Below are 21118 nucleotides of genomic sequence, written 5' to 3'. Positions count from 1 at the left end.
GAAGACCTGCTGGCTTCTGATCTAGATCCACCATGGACCCCCTTAGTGTCAGGAACCTGCTGCTGATCCTCCTGCTCCCACTTTCAGACCAAAGTAAGTTTATTGTTCATTTCTATAAGAGCATGCATACATTTTTTCATGAGAATACTTTCAGCTTGTTTTTTTTTTTGGTGTGGATGATGGTTATTCTTGTCCATTCATGTGTAGGGTTAGATTTAACATCTGTTAATGAGGTTAAAGTTAATGTTGGGAAAGAAGAAGCACAGGTGACTTAATAGTAGAGTTTTATAGTTACATTTTTTTAGTCTTCGCTATATAAATAATGTGTGTATTTTACCTGAGCACCTTACAAATGTAAAACCAAATTTAGTCTATTAGTTTATATATATATATATACACACACACACACACACATATATATGTATATATATATGTGTGTGTGTGTGTATATATATATATATATATATATATATATATATATATATATATACATACACACACACACACACACACATACATACATACATACATATACATAAACATTCACAAACCACATACTTGTACATCTCATGAAATTAAGTCTACTAATTTGTCTACTTTCACTCCTACTACTACTATTTTTTAATTCGTTGGGAGTGTAGTCTGTATTTTTACAATATTTTTGGTTTTGACAATAATTACTGAAACGTATTGTATGGAAGCGTATTGCATTCACACAAAAAAATAAAATTCGACTCTGTTTTTCCGAATCAACGAGATACTGTTTTCTGAAAAAATAAAGATTCGGTTCTGTTTCTATGAGATAATTATCTTGTTAATTAAGAAAAACAGAGCCGAATTCTTATTTTTTCAGAGATAATTATCTCGTTAATTCAGAAAAACAGAGCCGAATTTTTTCTTTGTGTGTGTGAATGCGATACACTTCCATAAATAATAGCAAATATGTAAAAAAAAAAAAAAAAAAAGTGTTATTCATCTCCATATGGTTTTTGACAAAGCCACATTTGAGCCACTGGAAAAGGGTCCAAGAACCATATGTGGCCCCAGAGCCATGGGTTGCCTACCCCTGAACTAGACCATTCATAATGTACTATTTTGTCTATGGCTCAGATATACTGTGGTCTTTCTCTATAGTCTATTACTGTTGCCATAGTGATATAACCATGCTGTGTGTCTTTATACCCTGACAGATTTGGAGACAAATACAACAGCTGAGCTCGATCACTCATCTCGTTCCATCGAGTTCTGTCTGCATGTTCCTGGTCAGTCCCATTGGAGCAGCTCTAAACCAGATAAACCAACGCCCACAAAGACGGTGCACCCACCTACCCAGCCCAAACCAGAACTGGAACCAGCCCAAGCCAGTTGGGGGTCGACCAAACCGGTAACTTCAACAGCTCCACCTGGACAGACAGAAGAAGAACATACAACCCAACAGCCAGAACCAATAACTGAACCACCACCGGTGATAGAGGACGACATAATACCCATGATACACCACAGGGCTCTATATTCTCCTGAAAGTGAGATTTTTAGATACAATAAAAGGCTTCAAAGACAATAAAATAAATCTTAAGTCTGTGGCAAAGTTTAGACTTGCTTTTTATGCTGTTTTTTTATCACAGGATGTCACTGTGACGGTAAAAACATGAAACTCCCAACAGAAACTTCTCCAGTCAGAAGCACAGAGGTCAGGCCTCCCACGGAAAACTGTCGCTCACCTGAATTCATGTAAGTCCAAACCGCTTTTTTGGGTAAATTATCTCGGCACCAGCATCTGTATCTGGGTCCTTTCCTCACCAGTAAACCTGACACTGATGCCACTTAAAGGTGGGGTACGAGATCTTCGAAAAATAGTTTGAGCAAGCTACATTTTGAAAATATTCAATTCAAAAGTCCAAACCCCTTTCTTCAGACATCCCCCCTGAAGCCACGCCTCCAGAGCACTGGCATGTGCAATACTTGTTCCTGAGGGTTCATGAGCGCTGCACAGCAACAATTTGCCAGTTCCAGCTCTGACCCCATACGGCTTTGGCCCCGTACAGCCCCGGCTTGGGCTCTGACCCCGGCTACAGTCCCCGTCCCCAGGTCCAGCTCCGACCCCAATCTATGCATACCTCATTCAGTCTCCTCCCACACCCCCACTCTTACAGAACAGCCCCAGTTCATATCAGTGGCGGCTGCTCGTCTTTCAGACAGGGGAAGCTCATTGTCGGCTTACATAAAAAAAAAAAATTAAGTTATTTAAACATAAATTCGGCCCTCCGTTCCTTTTTAAGAAAATGGTCGCATCGTACCAACTAAACAAGAAAATGTTGAAATTATGTTAAATTGAAACAAGGAAGTATAATGCATGTGTTTTATTTACAGTGCAAGAAATGAACGAATAATTTCGTAGTGGTTTCTCTCTCTCTTTCACAGCAGAATGTGCGACAGTATTAAACTGAACTGTGTCAGTGCAGGAGTAGATCTCAAACTAGCTGTCAATCAAACGGTAATCAGCCTTTCAACCGATCCTCCAATCAGCACATGGAAGCCTTGTGTCCAGCCCAGCTGAGCTCCGCCCACAGCTCCATTCACCCCCAGAGACGCCCGGCGTCCGGGGGCGGGGCAACATCGTGGCATTTATCCAATTACCGTCCAGTTTTGAGGCGATGAAAAAAACTGTTCCACTCAGTCCCATTGAAGTGCATGGACGCTGAGCGTCTACGGACAAATGCACTGAGCAGAGATCGTATGAAAAAACAGCGCAACGGGAATGTATGAGAAGTGAACAACATCGAGTCTGTAGATTTGTGATAAAGCTGATTCTGAACGAACTCGTCTGTGAGATGTTTATGTTTATGTTTATGTTTACGCATTTGGCAGACGCTTTTTTCCAAAGCGACTTACAGGGGAAAACCAATTAAATCACTCAATCAATCAAATTTTATTTATATAGCGCCAGATCACAAAAAAGTTATCTCTTGACATTTTATATATAGAGTTGGTCAAAACCAGACTCTAAGTCAATTCTACAGAAACCCAACAGAATCCTCCTGGAGCAAACACTTGTGACTGGTGACAGTGGCGAGGAAAAACTTCCCTTTAACAGGCAGAAACCTCGAGCAGACCCAGACTCCTGGAGGATGGCCGTCTGCCTTGACCAGTTGGGGTTAAAGAGAGAGAGTAGAGAAGGGGAAAAAGAGAGAGCGATAGAGATAGGGACTGGGGGAGAGGGGGAGAAGGGGGGAGTAGGGGGAGACACATGGAGGCGGTTGAGGATAAGTGAGTGGTGGTGATGAGGGCAGGGAAGAGGCCGGACCACCGCAGCAGGTCCAGAGATAATCGTGAAAGAATCTGTGGTTGTCCTGGGAAAAACCTTATTAGAATATTTAAAATGGAATGTTTGAAAGTGCTAGGACAGGAGGTGCTCTCGGAAGAGCTGGGTCTTCAGGAGCTTCTTGAAGATAGGCAGGGATGACTCTGTTCTTGTAGCACTTGGTAGAGCGTTCCACCAACGTGGAACGACCCATGAAAAGAGCCTGGATTGTCTTGTACAAGGTCTGGGGACCACCAGACTACGTTCCCCAGACGAGCGGAGTGGTCGTGGGGCGACATAAGCTTTTATTAGTGCACCTAAGTAGACAGGAGCAGACCCATGGAGAATTTTGTAGGCTAGGATTAAAGATTTGAATTTGATGCGGGCAGCTATGGGTAGCCAGTGTAACTCAATGAGTAAGGGGGTGACATGTGCCCTTTTAGGCTGATTGAAGACCAGACGCGCTGCTGCATTCTGGACCATCTGTAGTGGAGATGAACGTGTTCTAACACATTTGTAGTCAATGAAATGTCAACACAACCGTACATATTTAACCATTTAATTTTCGTAATTTTAGGGGAAGCCGGGCTTCCCTTGCAGTCTATGAGAAATCACCACTGGTTCATACCTATCTAGCTAACGTTATATTTCTTAGTGATATTTATATTTGTGATAAAACAGTTTGCCGGTGAACTTTCCATCCTAATACAACTAATATATCCAAGCTCTGGCTCTGGCTTCGCTTCCTGTACAGTTGCTCCAAACCTCGGAGAACGCACGATTTATGCATGAAGAGGAGTACGCACAGAGGGGTTTGATAGACATATCACCGTTCAATCATTTCGACTGGGCGCTTAAAATGATTGGATGGTGTTTTTTCAGTCCTGTCCGTTCCACAGGTGACTAAATATTTTTATTTTTGTGTTGGAGCATTTAATTAATTGGTTGTAATCAGAATGTGAAGGGGACTTTAAGCAATATAGTAAAAAATGCTCCAGGAAAACATCTTGCACCCCACCTTTAAATATTTCTAGGCTTAACCCGTAAAGACCCAGTGTTACTTTTGTGGCAGTTCCAATATATTTTTTTCTCTGTATTGAACTTTTCATAACTGATTTATCACAAATTATTGAGACCTAATCATCTGTATTTTGTGTTTTTTTTCATTGAACATCAGGTGTTTTCTTTTTACTTTAATTACAACTTCCCGTTTGCGACAGAAAAATATTGAGACAGAGACAACAGCTCAACAGTATCAGACCTGTAACATGAATACAGACAAGCTGGACAGCATGGCGTCACTAGATCTAAAGCCTTAGAAAATGCTTCTTTTCACACCCAAAAAATCTGTTTTTGTTTTTTTATTTTATTGTATTACAAAAGTTATAAAACAAAAAATACTGTACAATTCACAAGTCATATTATAGTTCCTTTTTTTCCTGATGTATGTTACAAAAGTATGTACATTTGGTGACGTAAAAGAATCAAAAATCACCCTTAAAAATCACCCCTAAATCACCAGTCAACTGGGAGGTCGTTTTTGTGAAAAAGTTGCAGATTTTGGCGCATTTGGCTGCGTTTGCTTCAAGAGCTTTCCTCTTTTTAATTCTTGCCTCCTCTGCACCACCCTTGCTCTTTCTATTATCCATGTTTCAAACAGTAAACACAGCTGAGCATCCACAGCCGACAGAGCACAGACGGTATATGCTCCACAGCTACAGTATAGAGCTACTAACCGTATGCAAGGACATGTTATGTCAGGTCACGGTGCGTCTGCCAGAAAGAGGAAAAAAACAGTTTGCTAGTAGAGGGGGTGGGGCCCAGGAACAGCGGTTACAGATTACGTGATCAACTCAGTGCTATGACTGACCCCCCCCCCCCCCAAAAAAAAAGATAAATAAAATATTAAATATATATTTAAAGTGAACTCCGGCCCTCGCGGCCTAAATATTGTACCGGCCCACCGGGAATTGTCCCGGTCCTCCCGAATACCCAGTCCGGGCCTGCTGCTAGAATTCTACTAAAAATACTGCTGTTTTTTCTTGTAATCGTACATTAAAGTATAAATGCATGTGAAGGAATTTTTTAAAAAACCCATAATGACTTCTGTTCCTGTTTTCCAGTGAAATACTGCAAGATGGCAGGCAAGTGTGTGTTACTGCACACAGCTTTCTAACATACTTCAGTGAACTTGTAAGGTAAGTCATTTGATGAAATATAATGTAAATGTGACCTGTAACAGCAAGATTATCGTTCATGAGATCAATGCACATCCACATGCACGGTAAACTCTACAAATAAAAGAAGTAAACTGATATAATGGGCTTAAATGATGACATTAATAACTGGAAATATTTTTGGTAAAATCACACAAAACCACAGCATGAAGGAGTCGTTTAAAGAGGAGGAGGTGAATGAAACAAAGGATACCAACGAAGAAGAAAAAAATGGTGGCAGGCACAACAAGCCCCGCCCCTCGCATGCATTGTAGCTTATTTTGGTATAGATCCAGCGGATGTCATCATGTCTATGCATGTGCTGATGTTAGTTTATCAATTGCCTCTATATATGTGCCAAGTTTGAAGTAAATTGAAACAAAATTGATGTTTTTATAGACATTTGACATTTTGCCCATTGTAAGTAAATGAGGAAAAAAAGATTTGAAAAATTCCTAAGAAATTTAACTTTGACTTACTTTTCCCAAAATGTAATGACATCTATTCTGGGTCACTGGCAATCTATAAACCCAATTTGGTGTGAATTCAACCAATAGTTTTGCTGCTACATTCATTTGAAATTTCGCCCATTATAAGTAAATAGGGAAAAAAAAAGATTTAAAAATTCCTAAAAAATGTGAAGTTTGATGTACTTTTCCCAAAATGTAATGACATCTATTCTGGGTCACTGGCAATTGATAAACCCAATTTGGTATGAATTCAACCAATAGTTTTGCTGATACATTTATTTGAAATTTTGCCTATTATATGCAAATGGGGGAAAAAAAGATCTTAAAAATTGCTAAAAAATTTGAAGTTTGACCTACTTTTCCCAAAATGTAATAACATCTATTTTGGATCACTAGCAATCTATAAATCCAATTTGGTATGAATTCAACCAATAGTTTTGCTGCTACAGACATTTGAAATTTCACCCATTATAAGTAAAGGGGAAAAAAAAGAAAAAGATTTGAAAAATTCCAAAAATTTTTTACTTTGACCTACTTTTCCCAAAATGCAATGACATCTATTCTGGGTCACTGGTAATCTATAAACCCAATTTGGTGTGAATTCAACCAATAGTTTTGCTGATACATTCATTTAAAAATTTGCCTATTATATGTAAATGGGGGAAAAAAAAAGATTTTAAAAATTGCTAAAAAATTTGAAGTTTGACCTACTTTTCCCAAAATGTAATGACATCTATTTTGGATCACTGGCAATCTATAAATCCAATTTGGTATGAATTCAACCAATAGTTTTGCTGCTACAGACATATGAAATTTCACCCATTATAAGTAAATGAGAAAAAAAAGAAAAAAATTTGAAAAATTCCAAAAATGTTTTACTTTGACCTACTTTTCCCAGAATGTAATGACATCTATTCTGGGTAACTGGTAATTGATAAACCCAATTTGGTATGAATTCAACCACTAGTTTTGCTGCTAGAGTGTTAACATACAAACATACAAACAAACAAACAAACAAACAAACAAACAAACAAACAGACAAACGGACAAACAAACCAAAAACAAAACTCCTTGCCTCCTCTTTGGGGGGACGGGGTAATAACGAGGGGTACTAGAGGTTACGGTAGTCAAGCCAAGTGTTTCTGAGCTGATTTTGTGTCATTATATTTACAGTAAAGTGACTTGTTAATCTTTTGGATCAGTGTGCTCTGTATATTACTGTTAACGCTGCATATTTACAATCTGATCAACCATTTCCTTATAGATAAGTGGATAAATTTATAGTCGATTCCTGTGCACGTTGATAAGAACTTATTACTCAACCAAATTTCCAGATCACAACAGAAGGAACCTACAACCACAGTTCCACCTCCTACTACAGAGTTACCCACAACCACTCAGCCGGCTCCCATAGACATCAAAGGCAATGGTAATGTTTTATTGAGGCCAGGTGAGTTTTACCATTAGAGCAAAACAGACATAGCATAAAATTTAGACAGAATTCTAAAAATGTGTAAGACATGGGACATTTAGGAGATGTTCAACGAGTTTTGTCATTAAATATTAGATTTTACGAGCAGAAACATAAAGATGTGTAGGAAGGGTTTGGTACAGATCCAAATCCAGATACAGATTTACTTCATTTATCTTTTTCCGTCTGTCACGATTAAATGAGGAATGAACCCAAATGTACGACTGCCAGACAGTAACTTAAAGTCAACAGTTTTTATTTTTAAAGTACAAATAAAAATCACTCAGTAGAGGGAAAAAAAAGTTTACAAAAATAAATAAATAAACAGAGGATAAAACACTCAGAATCACTCTTTCGAGGCAAAAGGTCAAAATTACATGATAAAAAACAAAATCACACAGTCAGGGAAAAATAGTAATTCACTTGGACAAAGTAACAAAAGAACATAAAGGTAAATGAATCAAAGAATATACAAGACAAGACAAGGAGATGAGATGCTGGTTCTTCTGGTGTGGAACGAGACAAACTGGTGTAAGACAAAGGAAGACAAGGATAATATACAGGGTGGGGAAGCAAAATTTACAATATTTTGAGGCAGGGATTGAAAGACAGTGTATGACCAATTAGTTTATTGAAAGTCATGAGAATTTATTTGCCACAAGAAAATTTACATAATAGAAAATGTTTTTATTCTATGTGTCCTCCTTCTTTCTCAATAACTGCCTTCACACACTTCCTGAAACTTGCGCAAGTGTTCCTTAAATATTCGGGTGACAACTTCTCCCATTCTTCTTTAATAGTATCTTCCAGACTTTCTCGTAATAGTTTTGCTCATAGTCATTCTCTTCTTTCCATTATAAACAGTCTTTATGGACACTCCAACTATTTTTGAAATCTCCTTTGGTGTGACGAGTGCATTCAGCAAATCACACACTCTTTGACGTTTGCTTTCCTGATTACTCATATGAGCAAAAGTTTCTGAAAAGGTATGGATAATAGTGTTAGGTATGATTATGACATCAATATATGTTTGGTTTCAAAACAGTTGACGTAGTGCCTGCTGAGAAAAAACAACTAAATGTTCATTGTAAATTTTGCTTCCCCACCCTGTATACACAGTAGGTAATGGGGAACAGGTGGAAACAGTCAGGGTGTGGGGAGAATGTCAGACAAACAGGAAAAGCAAGACCAACAGGAAGAACAAGTTGACAGAATCAGGGAAACAAACCATTACTATAACAAGTGGTCCCAGGCACAACAAACCCCGCCCCTTGCACATACTGTAGCTTATTTTGGCATCGACCCATCTGATGTCATCATGTCTATGCATGTGCTGATGTCAGCATATCAGTTGTCTCTATATATGTGCCAAGTTTGAAGTAAATTGAAATAAAGTTGATGTTTTTATAGACATTTGACATTTCGCCCATTATAAGTAAATAGGAGAAGAAAAAGATTTTAAAAATTCATAAGAAATTTGAACTTTGACCTACTGTTTCCAAAATGTAACGACATCTATTCTGCATTACTGGTGATCTATAAACCGAATTGGGTATGAATTCAACCAATAGTTTTGCTGCTACAGACATGTGAAATTTTGCCCATTATAAGTAAATGGGAGAAAAAAAAGATTTTAAAAATCCATAAAAAATTTGAACTTTGACCTACTGTTTCCAAAATATAACTGGATCTATTCTGTGTCACTCGCAATTGACACACCCCGTTTGGTATGAATTCAACCAATGGTTTTGCTGCTAGAATGTTAAACAAACAAAGAAACAAACCGAACCAAAAACAACACCCCATGCCTCCTGGGTAATAAAAGTCACAGGACAAAAACAGGACTAAAATCTCCTGGCGATGACACCGTCAGCTTAAGAATAGATCAGACTGAGGTACTGTAGAGTCTGATAGTAGAGAGGATGAATGCTATTGACCTTATGCATGTCTTTACAGTGCCTCAGTGTGAAGTTTGCACATCAGATTTGGAAAACATCACCCTAGAGGCTGTCCAGTCCCTCCTCGTGAGAATGAACCCATTCCCCTGCTCCACACTCATTTAGTAAGACTCCTAAAACGAATGTCTCTGATTAATAATATGTTTGTTGCAGTTAGTTCCACAATTCTTTTCACTTTCATTTGCAGTGTAAACCTTAAAGATGATAATAGGAGCATCTGTGTGGACTTAGACGACGTGGGGTTTGAGAGGCTGCTGGAGAACCTTGGAACACTCCCATCCTTTCCTCCTGACAAGACACCGAAAACCAGTCTGTACATTTGTTTCATTATCTAAATAAAATCAGTACAACCATAACCTGTATTACATCTGCAAAACCAACTGAAACCAGATCGGCTTAAATTAGTCTTTGCTGTTTATAAACCATGTTTTCTCTCTTTCAAGCTGTCAACAAATGTCGCTGCAGAGACACAGAAATAACACGTCTATCCTCATGTCAAAGTGCAATGATTTGGTTTCCCAATGATACTTGCAACTCTACTCAATATATGTAAGTACACTTTGTGTCGTCCGGTCAATGCAAAAACTAACCCAATCTACCAGAAATGACATTCATATGCAGGAAAATGCAGACTGAGGTTTAGACAGTAAAGCACTAGGGCAGTGCCTGGAATTCAAATGGGGTCACCTGAAATTTCTAGTAATTGATAAAAATTAAAATAAAAACAAAACTTACTAATAAAAATATACCATGATCTGACAGAGACAATCCCAATCCATAAAAGACATGACAAACTGTGAAGCTGAAACTGAAGCACTGTGGTACTGTTTATCTTTCAAAAGTTCATTGTGGTCAGTTTCAGATGCTGCAGCTCTTTCAGAATTCATAGTCTGAGTTCTTGTTTGTTCAGTATTAATTGTAAATCCAAGCTGGACTGACTGTACATATCCTGACCGAGGAAAATAAAATTCTCACTTTGTGCAGTAATCTACACCTGGCTTTTCTGCCTCCGTCCATAATAATATACATTATATAGACTAAATGTTGTCTAAAATCAACAATTATTCATTTATTCATTCATTTTCTGAACCCGCTTCATCCTCACTAGGGTCATGGGGGTCACTTGGAGCCTATCCCAGCTACATAGGGGTGAAGGCGGGGTACACCCTGAACATTTCTCCAATTAATTATAGCAAAAAAAAAAAAGTCTCTGTTTTGAATGTCTGGGGTCGCCACAAATTTGTGATGTTAAAATGGGGTCACAAGCCAGAAAATGTTGGGAACCACTGCACTAGGGTTATTAAAAGGATGTGGTTTGGGTTAAATACACAATTCAATCCTATACAAATTTCACTTTTGCTTTTTTGCATTTTAGTTTTGCTACTACAGACATTTGAAATTTTGCCCATTATAAGTAAATGGGGGGAAAAAAGATTTTAAAAATTCAGAAAAAGTTTTAACTTTGACCTACTGTTCCCAAAATGTAATCAGGTCTATTCTGGGTCGCTGGCAATCTATAAACCCAATTTGTTATGAATTCAACCAATAGTTTTGCTGTTAGAGTGTTAATAAACAAATGAACCAAACCAAAAACAGTACCCTTTGCCTCCCCTTTTGGGGGGCGGGGTAATAACTTCATTACTTCATTAAGCCTCATAATCAAACTGACCCATGTAAGAAAAACTCCTATGACTAATGCTACTACTGCCTCGTGTTGTTGTACACACTTGAATTTCTCCTTTGGGGGATGAATAAAGTACATCCCAGTGCTTCTACTTTTATCTCTTTGTCACTTTCTTTGTCTATAAAAGTTGTTTCTTTGTGGTTCTCATCCCATCTGGTCACTTTCTTACACTCTGGTCAAAGGCCTCATAGTGTTAGTTTTACTCTCTGTGGAAGACTCACTACTCCCTCTAGTGCTCACAAACCAGTCAGACTGTTGGTGTAAATATATTCAGTTCATATTTCTACAATATAATAATTTTAGGTAATTTTTTTCATATTTGAAAGTAGAACTATTATGTATATACAGCCCATTAACCTGTTTAACCCTGACCATATTTTCAGGGGAAAAACACCTAAAAAGACATACCCAAAGTAAATGAAGAATTACTTCACAATAATAAGGTTCACATGGATGTTCTTGGTGTCTATGGACATTTAGAGACCTCACAGAATCTATTCCCATTGTCTAAAATATTGTATCTATTACTATGCCTGAGTAAACTGTAACAAACTAAAAGAGAAATTGGAATTTTTTATCCTCGCCTGTTTTTTTTCAGCTGGATTGACGATGATATGCATAAATTAATTGTTCGTGTTGGAGATTTTTAATAGCGTATATTTCACCCCACAAAGATTAAAAATCATGTTTGAACATTAAAGTTTGCACTAAAATACATTTTTGATGTACTTTTATTAACATTAGGATCTAAACTTTGAGCAACTTTTTTTTTTCTATTGTTTGATTTTTTGTGTATTGTTTATCATTATTATTATTATTTTTCTATTGTTTGATTTTTTATTTGTGCATTGTTTATTATTTTTTATATTTGTTTCATATGTTTTGTATCATGTCTGTGTCTGAAATAAACGCACCTAAACCTAAACTAACCTGAAACAAAGTTGAAAAAAACATCCGTTGTCCTGATTTGTTATATTTTTATAGTAGATGAATATTAATATAATTTTTTCAGCCCGCGGGGGGCCGATAGGGCTAAAGGGGTTTTTAAAGCAGTTTATTAGGTTGCGTATGATTGTAATTTCACTGTAACAGACATTTTAGCTGTTTTTGCCATATTTTGTAATCAAAGACAAATATTGCCTTTTAACCCTTTCATACATGAATTATGAGAACCTTAATCAAGATTTTTTTCCTGAGTGTTTTTATTCCTCTTTAGGCATTAAAAAAACAATGTGATTGAATTTTTTTTTTTTTTTTTTTTTTTTTTTTAATGAACCTATTTTTCATGGAGTTACAAAAATATCCACTCAGCTGGACACCATGCGTTTAATTTTTGAAGCAAAGAAACATGTATTTACTGACATACTGTGTGAAAACTAGGAAATAAATGTTTTTTTTAATGTTGCTAATCTGATGTTTTCTCACATTTTAACATTCTATAATAGTAGTTATTACTCACTCAGATAATATGCAAAAAACAACAAAACACAACAACGTAAAAAAAAAAAAAAAAAGTTAATTACAGTCTAATAACAATTAGCAATTGATTTACACTCAAATATGTTGCTGCTGATCAGGTTTATCAAGAACAAGAATGTTACAATAATGGTATGAATTGCAGTGTATTATGGGATGGTGCATAAGTATCCACCGTGTTGGTTGATATGCAAGTAAAACAACAAAATCCATGAATGTACAAGAGAACAGCTGTAGAATAACTGTCCACTGGAGTGACCACTGTGCATGAAAGGGTTAAAGATGGTGAATCTAACTGAAATTTAACTGTTCTTTTCCAGAGAAACACTGATGGATGGCACAGAGGTGTGTGTGACTCCACCCAGTCTCTTGGATTATTTTGACTCTGTCAGAAGGTGAGTCAGCGCTATGTGACCTCCAGCAGTTTGGATTTTCTGTGTCATAAAATGTACATTTAAAGTGTATTCTTCAAAACAACACAGAAAGTAGAAAGCAAATTAGATGAACCATAAAGACCCAAACAGTGACTAGTGACAGACATCCTCCACTGATCTAAACTGTTTAATAACTTCGGATCCACTAATCCTATTAATCCATGTAAATAATTGGTGTAAAATACAGTTTGTAATCTTTTCATGGTCATCAGATATGACTCATTTGGACGTTCAGAGGCTCCGTAGTGAATGTGGAAACACTGTTATCCTCTACAACATTGATTCACCAGTAAAACCCATGGAGTTGGATCAACGACAGTGGTTATAGATACTAATTTTTGTTTTCAGTTATTGATATTTTTACTTAAAAAGTCACTTTTTTCCAGCTGTCTTCGTTTTTTAACATAAAAACCCTCAACTTTAATCTGAGCTTCCATGAACATCTACATGATCAGTAAATTAAATTGAGGAAAATACATGATTTTTGCTGAAAAAGCGCAAAATACAGAGGATAATGTTATAATAAATGGTGATAAATGATTTTAGAAACTTTTAGTGAACAGTCACAACATCTTTATGGGTTAAAAACACTACATTTTGTGTTGTAGTTAGTAAGCTCCAGTTGAAATCATTATTTACGCTGTTATTCTTTTCATTATTTTGTTTTACAGCAAAACACAAGACATACAGAGAGTTTTGTGCTTTCTCTGTAAATATACTGAATCAATCAACATGTATCTACTATGTACTACTACTTCTACTACTACTAGTACTACTGACGATGATGATGTAGTAGCTGGAAAAATGTCATGCTGTTTTAACCCAATGATATATATTAAAATTATAAAAATAATTGATTTAAAAAAAGTATATCCAGTGCTGTACAAAAGTTTGAAGCCACATCTAGGTTTGTTGTTTTTTTAGGATTGAAATGAACGTGCTTAATTATTTTTCATTCTCTTTTCTTTGTGTGCACCAAGAATATACAGGAAATATGTACACAGCCTAAAAATACACACAAAAAACTAGATGGGCTCTAAAGGCTAAAGTCAGTATTTAGTGTGACCTCTGACCCCATGATAAGAAACAGCACAAACAGTTAGAAACATCTGACATGTGTTGAGTGAAACATCAGAAAATAAATGCGTAAATCTTATATTGTCTGAACAAAAGGGTTACAGACATGTCAAATGCAGAGGGAATCAGTGTTTTTCAAACTTGGGGTCGCCTGAAATTTATAGTAATTGATAAAAAAAAAAATTTCTAATAAAGGGTCAAAACACAGTAATGTCCCGTCAGAGAGCGGATGTTAATTCATTGCCATTCCAACATTTATTTCAATATAAAGTAACTCCTTGTTTTGGATAATCCCTTATGGTCCAACTAAAGCAAAAATGAATTTAAAAGTAAAAATGTGGGTCATTTAGCAACAATAATCTGTCAAATTGTCTCTGAATGTCCCGTCCCGAGATTTCGAATTCCGTGTTTTGACCCTAAAATATATTTTTTAATGATTCATTATCTATTTTATTATAATTAAAACACCACACACTTTTCCTAATAAAAATCAAGTTCAGATAAAATGTGGGATATAATATCTGAGAGGGCATATCTTCATTGACCTGATCATGTGACTGCATGCATTACTACGCTTCAACATAGTCATAGTCAGAAAACCAGACTGAACAGAGAATGGAAAGATTTGTTCACCTGCCTGGTGCCGCTACGACATCTCCAAGAGACACTGAGAAACAGACACCAAAAAGGTGCATTATATACATTATATAGCCTAAATGTCATCTAAAGTTAACATTTAGTTAACATTTACATAGTAGAGCAAACTATTACATGATCAAAACCAAATTTATTTTAGCAAAAAAATGTCTCTGTTTTGAATGTCTGGGGTCGCCAGAAATTTGTGATGTTAAAATGGAGCCTAAAAGGGTTGGGATCCACTGCACTAAATACTACCACTTTGGTTTATAGAAGGTGTTTTTTTTGTACCTGAAACTTTGTTGTTACTGCTCTTTATACTTCACATATGTCCAGATTGGACTTTAATACACAGACTGACAAATGCATGTGTGTGGTTTAGAACTGAACTGAACCAACAAACCTAATGTTGGACTAGGAGGGTTAATATATAATTGTGGGGCTTTTTGAGTTCCCTTTACAGGGTAACATAGTTGACAGGTATAGTTGACATTTTTGCTGTTTTCAGGCCTAAAATCAACATAACCGTAACACCACATGGCATTTTTACAGAAAGATTCTTCTAATTATCATATATACAAATGAATTAAATTCAAATTGAAAGTTATTTATAAAGATATTGTAGTAACAGTGTTGACATAAGAGTGTGATAAATCCACATTTTATTCACACTACTTTATATTAAATAACTAAGAAAGAGGAGAAAGAAGATAGCTTGGAGTCTTGCCAGCGTTTTCTTGGAAATGACATCATGTGGAGCAGGTCATGTGATTTGGAATTAACACACTTCCTTCAGAGGTGTTTTTGTAATGGGTAACTTAGTTGAAAGTGATTTCTCAGATACAGATACAATTTGTTATTTTCCATATAAAATGTGATATATTGCCAAAAAAGAAATATCTGTCATGATTATCTCAACTGAATAAAAAGAACACAATCAAAACCAATTTTGAATAAACTCATTTTATCATTGTTTAGTTAATTAGAAGGTGGTTGTTTTTAAATTCGGACAGTTATTTAGTTGACATTTTAATATATCTAGTAATTTATTGATTAATTATTTATTAACCATTTATTAATAACTGATTGTTTCCGTAATTAAATAATTATGGAATTTTTAAAGACCTGGTCATAATGAACATAAAAACATTATTATTATTATTATTTTTGCTTTTAATAAAGATGTATGCAAAATATATCCCATGGACTTCAAACGTCCCTCAATTATATATTGACCCAGGACATTTGCACAGAACTGTAAATATATAGTACTCCAAACTTGCATAGCAGTGAGACTTATGGGTCAGTATGAATTAATAGTGTTACAGTGTGATAAGCTGCAACTGAACTCATTAAACTGGTCCAAACACACACCCTGGTTCAGGCTGGGAACCAAAACCTGGTTAAAGACAAAACATAACTGTTCTCATCTGTAAATATTGTGTGTATTGTGTGGGAGAGTGAGTGAATGAGTGAATGAATGCCTCATATCATATAAATGCAACACTGGGTTATTGAATTGTATGGTATGATTATTTTAAATGCTGTGTATTTTATATTTGTACTGCAATGTTGAAGAAGAGCCCAACTGGGGTCTGGAGTTGAGAATTAGCACTAGCTATAAACTCTATAAGCATCGCATCAGCTATGCAGATATGTTTGACTGCACTGTCTCTGTCAAAGAATAAATACATAAATAAAATACAAAATAAAAGAGTGTAAGTTATGGAGTTAATAACTGAGAGGCACATTTGAGATCAGTTTAACCTCTACTAGTAGTTTGGTCCATGTGTTTGAGGCTAAATGCTGCGTCTCCGTGCTTAGACTGGACTCTGGGCTCAACTAGACCTGAGTCCATGGATCTAAAAGTCCAGCTCTGGTTCTGTTTATTAAACATATCACAGATGCACTCTGGGCCTAAACCATTCACTGATCAGTGCCGTTACTAGTCTGTTCTAAAACTAACTGAAAACCAGTGGAAGGTTTTAGATGTGGTGACATGTGCTCTGTTCTTAGTCCTGGTTAAAACTCTGTCACAAAGCTGATCTTAATAATAATACTGTATTACCTGACTAACCCCCAGCCGTCAGACTACACTGAAGACTGTGGATTATGTGTCCTCCCAAAGGAGTTTGGAAGTGGTACATGTACTGCGTGAGTGTTCCATACACAGCATAATCTGCACACACCTATTATATCATGGAGCTCTTTTCATAAACAAACAATAATTTTCATGTAACAGGTTGGTTGTACTTCTGGAAGAACCTGAAGTCCATTAGTGTATAATCACATAAAAATAAGAACTGACGTCATCATCATCTTAGATTGAGGTGATTGTATTGCCACAGGTAGCATGTCACCATTTTTCATTGCTGTGTTTCTACAGTAGTTCCAAACAGACTTTTGAGTAGATAGCCAGTGTTCATACAATGTTCATTTTTATACATTGTGGACCAGTGGAGTAAATATCCTCATAACTTAAAGGCTCAGGACAGACAGAACAAACACAGGCTGTAAAAAAAAATAAATTAAAAAAAAAAAAAAAGAAGGGGGGGGGGGGTGTAATCACAAAAGATGACAGAATGAAACTGTATCTTTGCCACACCCCTAATATTAGCACATTAAATCAATATTTGGTGTATTCCTGCAACCAATTTACATTTTATGCCCTCAAATTGCAAGTGAATAATTTGCCGCTCCTATCCCTATATCCTCCTGAGTCCCAGGAAAGTGAAATTATGTGAAATAATCATTGCCATGATTGGAAACAAAATAATTCATCAGTTTTTTCGATAACTTTTTATGGAATTTCCTTTGCTGTTGACAGTTGTATTTTTTTTTGTGAAACAAAGTCCTTACATTTTTCAAGCAGATAGTAATTTACATTCCAAACATTAAAGTGGTTATATGTAGTATTGATATTCCTGACTCCCAACAACAGGGGGCAGTCACGTACCAGAACACACATAGGTTGACCAAAACCGCCAACGAATCAATGCTATGTAAAGTATCCACAGACTGTATCGCTCACTGAATAAAGTGTAAAGACCATTGCTTACACCCATCTGTATTATAATATCATCAAGTTTTCTTCCTTAATCAAAAACTCATTTTGTTATTTTGACATATGATCAAAATAACAGTATCTTGTAACCTTCAAACGTTGTCTGCTGATAGTTTACATTATAGCTCTGTTAGCTTAGCTCTGTTTTTAGCAGGCAAAGTAAAACCACAAATCCCCTCTGTTTTCTGTTTGCAATCGAACAAACACGGTAAGAACTATCACACTTTAGCTAGAACTGTGGATCAACAAAGGGTGAACTTAGCAAAAATAAGAACATCCCATAATAACTTTATATATTCATAAGCCTCATGATTAAACTCACCCGTGTAGAAGAAACGCTGATATTTCATCATCAAACTCAAAATCATTTACAGCTGTGTCCAGTGGTGAAAACAACAACTGCGCTTCTAGCATTCTCTAAAAGTTGTTTCTTTATGGTTCTCATCTCAACTGGTCACTTTTTGATGCTTTGGTCAAAAGTGGTGTTAGTTTTCGTCTGCATAATGGGTCATAGTAGAGTGCCTCACTACTCCCTCTAGTGGTCACATAAACAGACTGTCAGTGTAAATACAGTCACGGAAAAAAAATATTAGACCACCCCTTATTTTCTTCAATTTCCTGTTCATTTTAATGCCTGGTTTGGACAAATATAATGATAACAACAAAAATAGCTCGTAACAGTTTAATTTCAGAGCTGATATCTATCCATTTTTCCATGTTTTCTTAACAATAACCAAAATCACTTCAGTTCTTACATCAATATCTTCTGCCAAAAACAGTGCTTTTAGGCATTCCATGTTTTCTTTTCTGTCTGTTTTAGTCACATGATACACACAGGAGTTAGTACTTGATTGCATAACTATTGTTTTTGATGACTTTTGATGGTGTAATCGTTTTTTCAGCGACTGTATATTCAGTTCATATCTCTACATTGGCATCTTTGGCAGAACCGCATAACCTTTTATTCTCATCTCTGTATGATCATTTTAATTTTATGTAAGTTTTTTAGTGTTTGATAGTAGAAATACTACATATAGCCCCTTTAAAGTCACTTAAATCTGCAGTTTTCATTGAGAGTGCTTCATTTTGACCTTTAACCTTCTGTCGATCCAGGAGGCATGCAGATATTATTTGTTAAAGACAAACCAGTAGTTGTAGTTAGTGGCACTTAGAACATATGCAACTTCTCTAATAACAAACACTGTTGACAGTATGATGTGATAAATGCCATAACATGACTCTATTTTTAGATGTTTCAGAAAGAATTGACGTTATGTGTGCGCTTCTGTATTGCCCCCCGTTTGACTGGACAAGCATTGACTCAACGGATGTTGAATCGCTGCAGATGGAAGTAAATTCCTTCAAATGCCCCAGCTATCTTGAGTAAGTCTCTCTGATGACTTTTACGCCACCTCTACTCATATGAGACCTAGGGATGTAACGATATGAAAATTTCATATCACGGTTATTGTGACCAAAATTATCACGGTTATCATTATTATCGCAGTATTGTTGAAATTGTGCTCAAAATGTTCAAAAAATACTAATACACACACTGAAACAATTTAACCAGGTAGTATTTAAAATAAATAAATAAATAAAAATAAAATAAAATAATTGGCACAACGTACTTTTTCTTGGCAGAAACATTCAAGCATTAACCCTTGGGTGTCTGAGCCTATTTTTGCTGTTTTTCAGTACTTTTGATTTTGCCTTTATATAATATAAAAAGAAATGTTTACTATACCCATGTCCGGGATCTTTTTTTTTCAGCACAACTTCATCTATATCATCTGTCTATTATTTTTTTCACTTTAACCTACTATATCAACACAAAAGGACAAAAAACACACACACACAAAAAAATATAGAATCCGATTTGAAAAATGTATATAATTTATTGAATAAATAACACAAAGATGCTTAACGAACCTTTTCAAAGACTTTAAAAGTGAATATTGGTTCCAAATTTTAGGTATATAAAATCAAAATTGTAATAAATTAAAACTATACTCAAATATTTGACATAAAAGCAGATCTTTACATAGGGTTTTTTTTCCCCTAAAGGTGGGGTAATCAAACATTATTATGACAATTAGAATTTAAACGGTAATACTAACCGTCTGCAATTTTACCGTGGTTTATCATTATACCGGTAATCATTACATCCCTAATGAGACCTTTTAAGTAGAAAATCTCACACAGCAGGGAATAAATGTGTAACTTCCTCCACTTTTTAAAACTCTTAACACACTGAAGTTATTAACTGTACTGGCAGACATGAATGATATTTATTGCGTATTTCATTTTCACCCTGTTTATTTTCCGTTCACAGAGTCCACCTGAAACAGCTGGATGGTCGCCCTGATTACTTTTGTGTGTCCACCCAAGAACTGTGGTTCTCAGATGTGCTGAAGAAACTGGACATTAATTGAAAGTGATAGAAAAAAAAAAGCATCTATGCAGTTTGTTACACATAGGTCCGATCACGTGGTAACACGTGGACACATCTGATGTTCAACAGTGTCTGTCATGTAAGCAGAGTAACTTATCTGCATGTATTATACATATTTGAGTAGCCATTTATAAGCACTTTCACATTATGTATAACAAAATTTGGGGAGATAAACTATTTAGGTGAAAAATGTCAAATTACTGCTCAGTAACATGTGGATTTCAAATGAACATCAATTTTTTTTAAGCTTTACACTAAAATTCAAAACACGCGGTTCACGACAGAAAGTGATATCAAGTAGGAAAAAACCTTTTACATATTATGTTCAACTATTCTGAAAATAAATTTTGGACTACAATATTGAAAAGTCTCTGTTTTATTGACATGAGAATGTGGTAACACATGGACAGGTTGCCATAGTAACATGTGGATGACTCTTTACCATTGTATGCATCACCCAAAATGTTGACTTAATTTTTAAAACAGGTCAGATATAAACACAATGATTTATTTAATGTATTTAACCCAGAAAAAACCCAGTGCTACTTTTATGTCAGTTCCTCTATATGTAACTTTTCTTAACTGATTTATCACCATTAATTATAATATTATCATCTTTATTCAGCATTTTTTCAGTGAAAATCAGGTATTTTCCTATATTTAATTCACTGATCATGTAGATGTTCATAAAAGCTCAGATTAAAGTTGATGATTGTTATATCACAAACTGAGAAAATGGAAGAAAAAGTGACTTTTTCAGCAAAGATATCAATTACTGAATGTAAACCAAACATCTCCATCCACTGTCATTGATCCAACTCCATGGGTTTTACTGGTGAATCAATGTTGTAGAAGATGACAGTGTTTCCATGGTAA

The 21118-nt window shown here is 35.7% G+C and overlaps 1 protein-coding gene across 1 annotated transcript; it reads left to right on the top strand.

The window, feature by feature from the left end:
* Nucleotides 1–20233, top strand: LOC115438731 (mucin-3B-like). Its single transcript, XM_030162517.1, has 12 exons — nucleotides 1–93; nucleotides 1191–1523; nucleotides 1626–1731; nucleotides 5425–5499; nucleotides 7322–7416; nucleotides 9415–9520; nucleotides 9604–9725; nucleotides 9860–9965; nucleotides 12897–12971; nucleotides 16807–16877; nucleotides 19038–19170; nucleotides 20123–20233. The coding sequence occupies exons 1-12, from the start codon at nucleotides 33–35 to the stop codon at nucleotides 20220–20222; spliced, it is 1383 nt and encodes a 460-aa protein (XP_030018377.1). The 5' UTR covers nucleotides 1–32; the 3' UTR covers nucleotides 20223–20233.
* The last annotated feature ends 885 nt before the right edge of the window (nucleotides 20234–21118 follow it).

The sequence above is a fragment of the Sphaeramia orbicularis genome, chromosome 18 (genome assembly GCF_902148855.1).
Source record: "Sphaeramia orbicularis chromosome 18, fSphaOr1.1, whole genome shotgun sequence".
NCBI lineage: Eukaryota > Metazoa > Chordata > Actinopteri > Kurtiformes > Apogonidae > Sphaeramia > Sphaeramia orbicularis.
This window is presented reverse-complemented; position numbering and strand designations above follow the sequence as displayed.

What these genes read in the sequence shown, in the direction of transcription:
- LOC115438731 (XM_030162517.1), top strand. Translation starts at nt 33, where the DNA reads ATGGACCCCCTTAGTGTCAGGAACCTGCTGCTGATCCTCCTGCTCCCA. An exon ending in GGCTCTATATTCTCCTGAAA is followed by an intron (nt 1,524 to 1,625) that starts GTGAGATTTTTA and finishes TTTTTATCACAG; the next exon opens with GATGTCACTGTGACGGTAAA. An exon ending in TACTTCAGTGAACTTGTAAG is followed by an intron (nt 5,500 to 7,321) that starts GTAAGTCATTTG and finishes CCAAATTTCCAG; the next exon opens with ATCACAACAGAAGGAACCTA.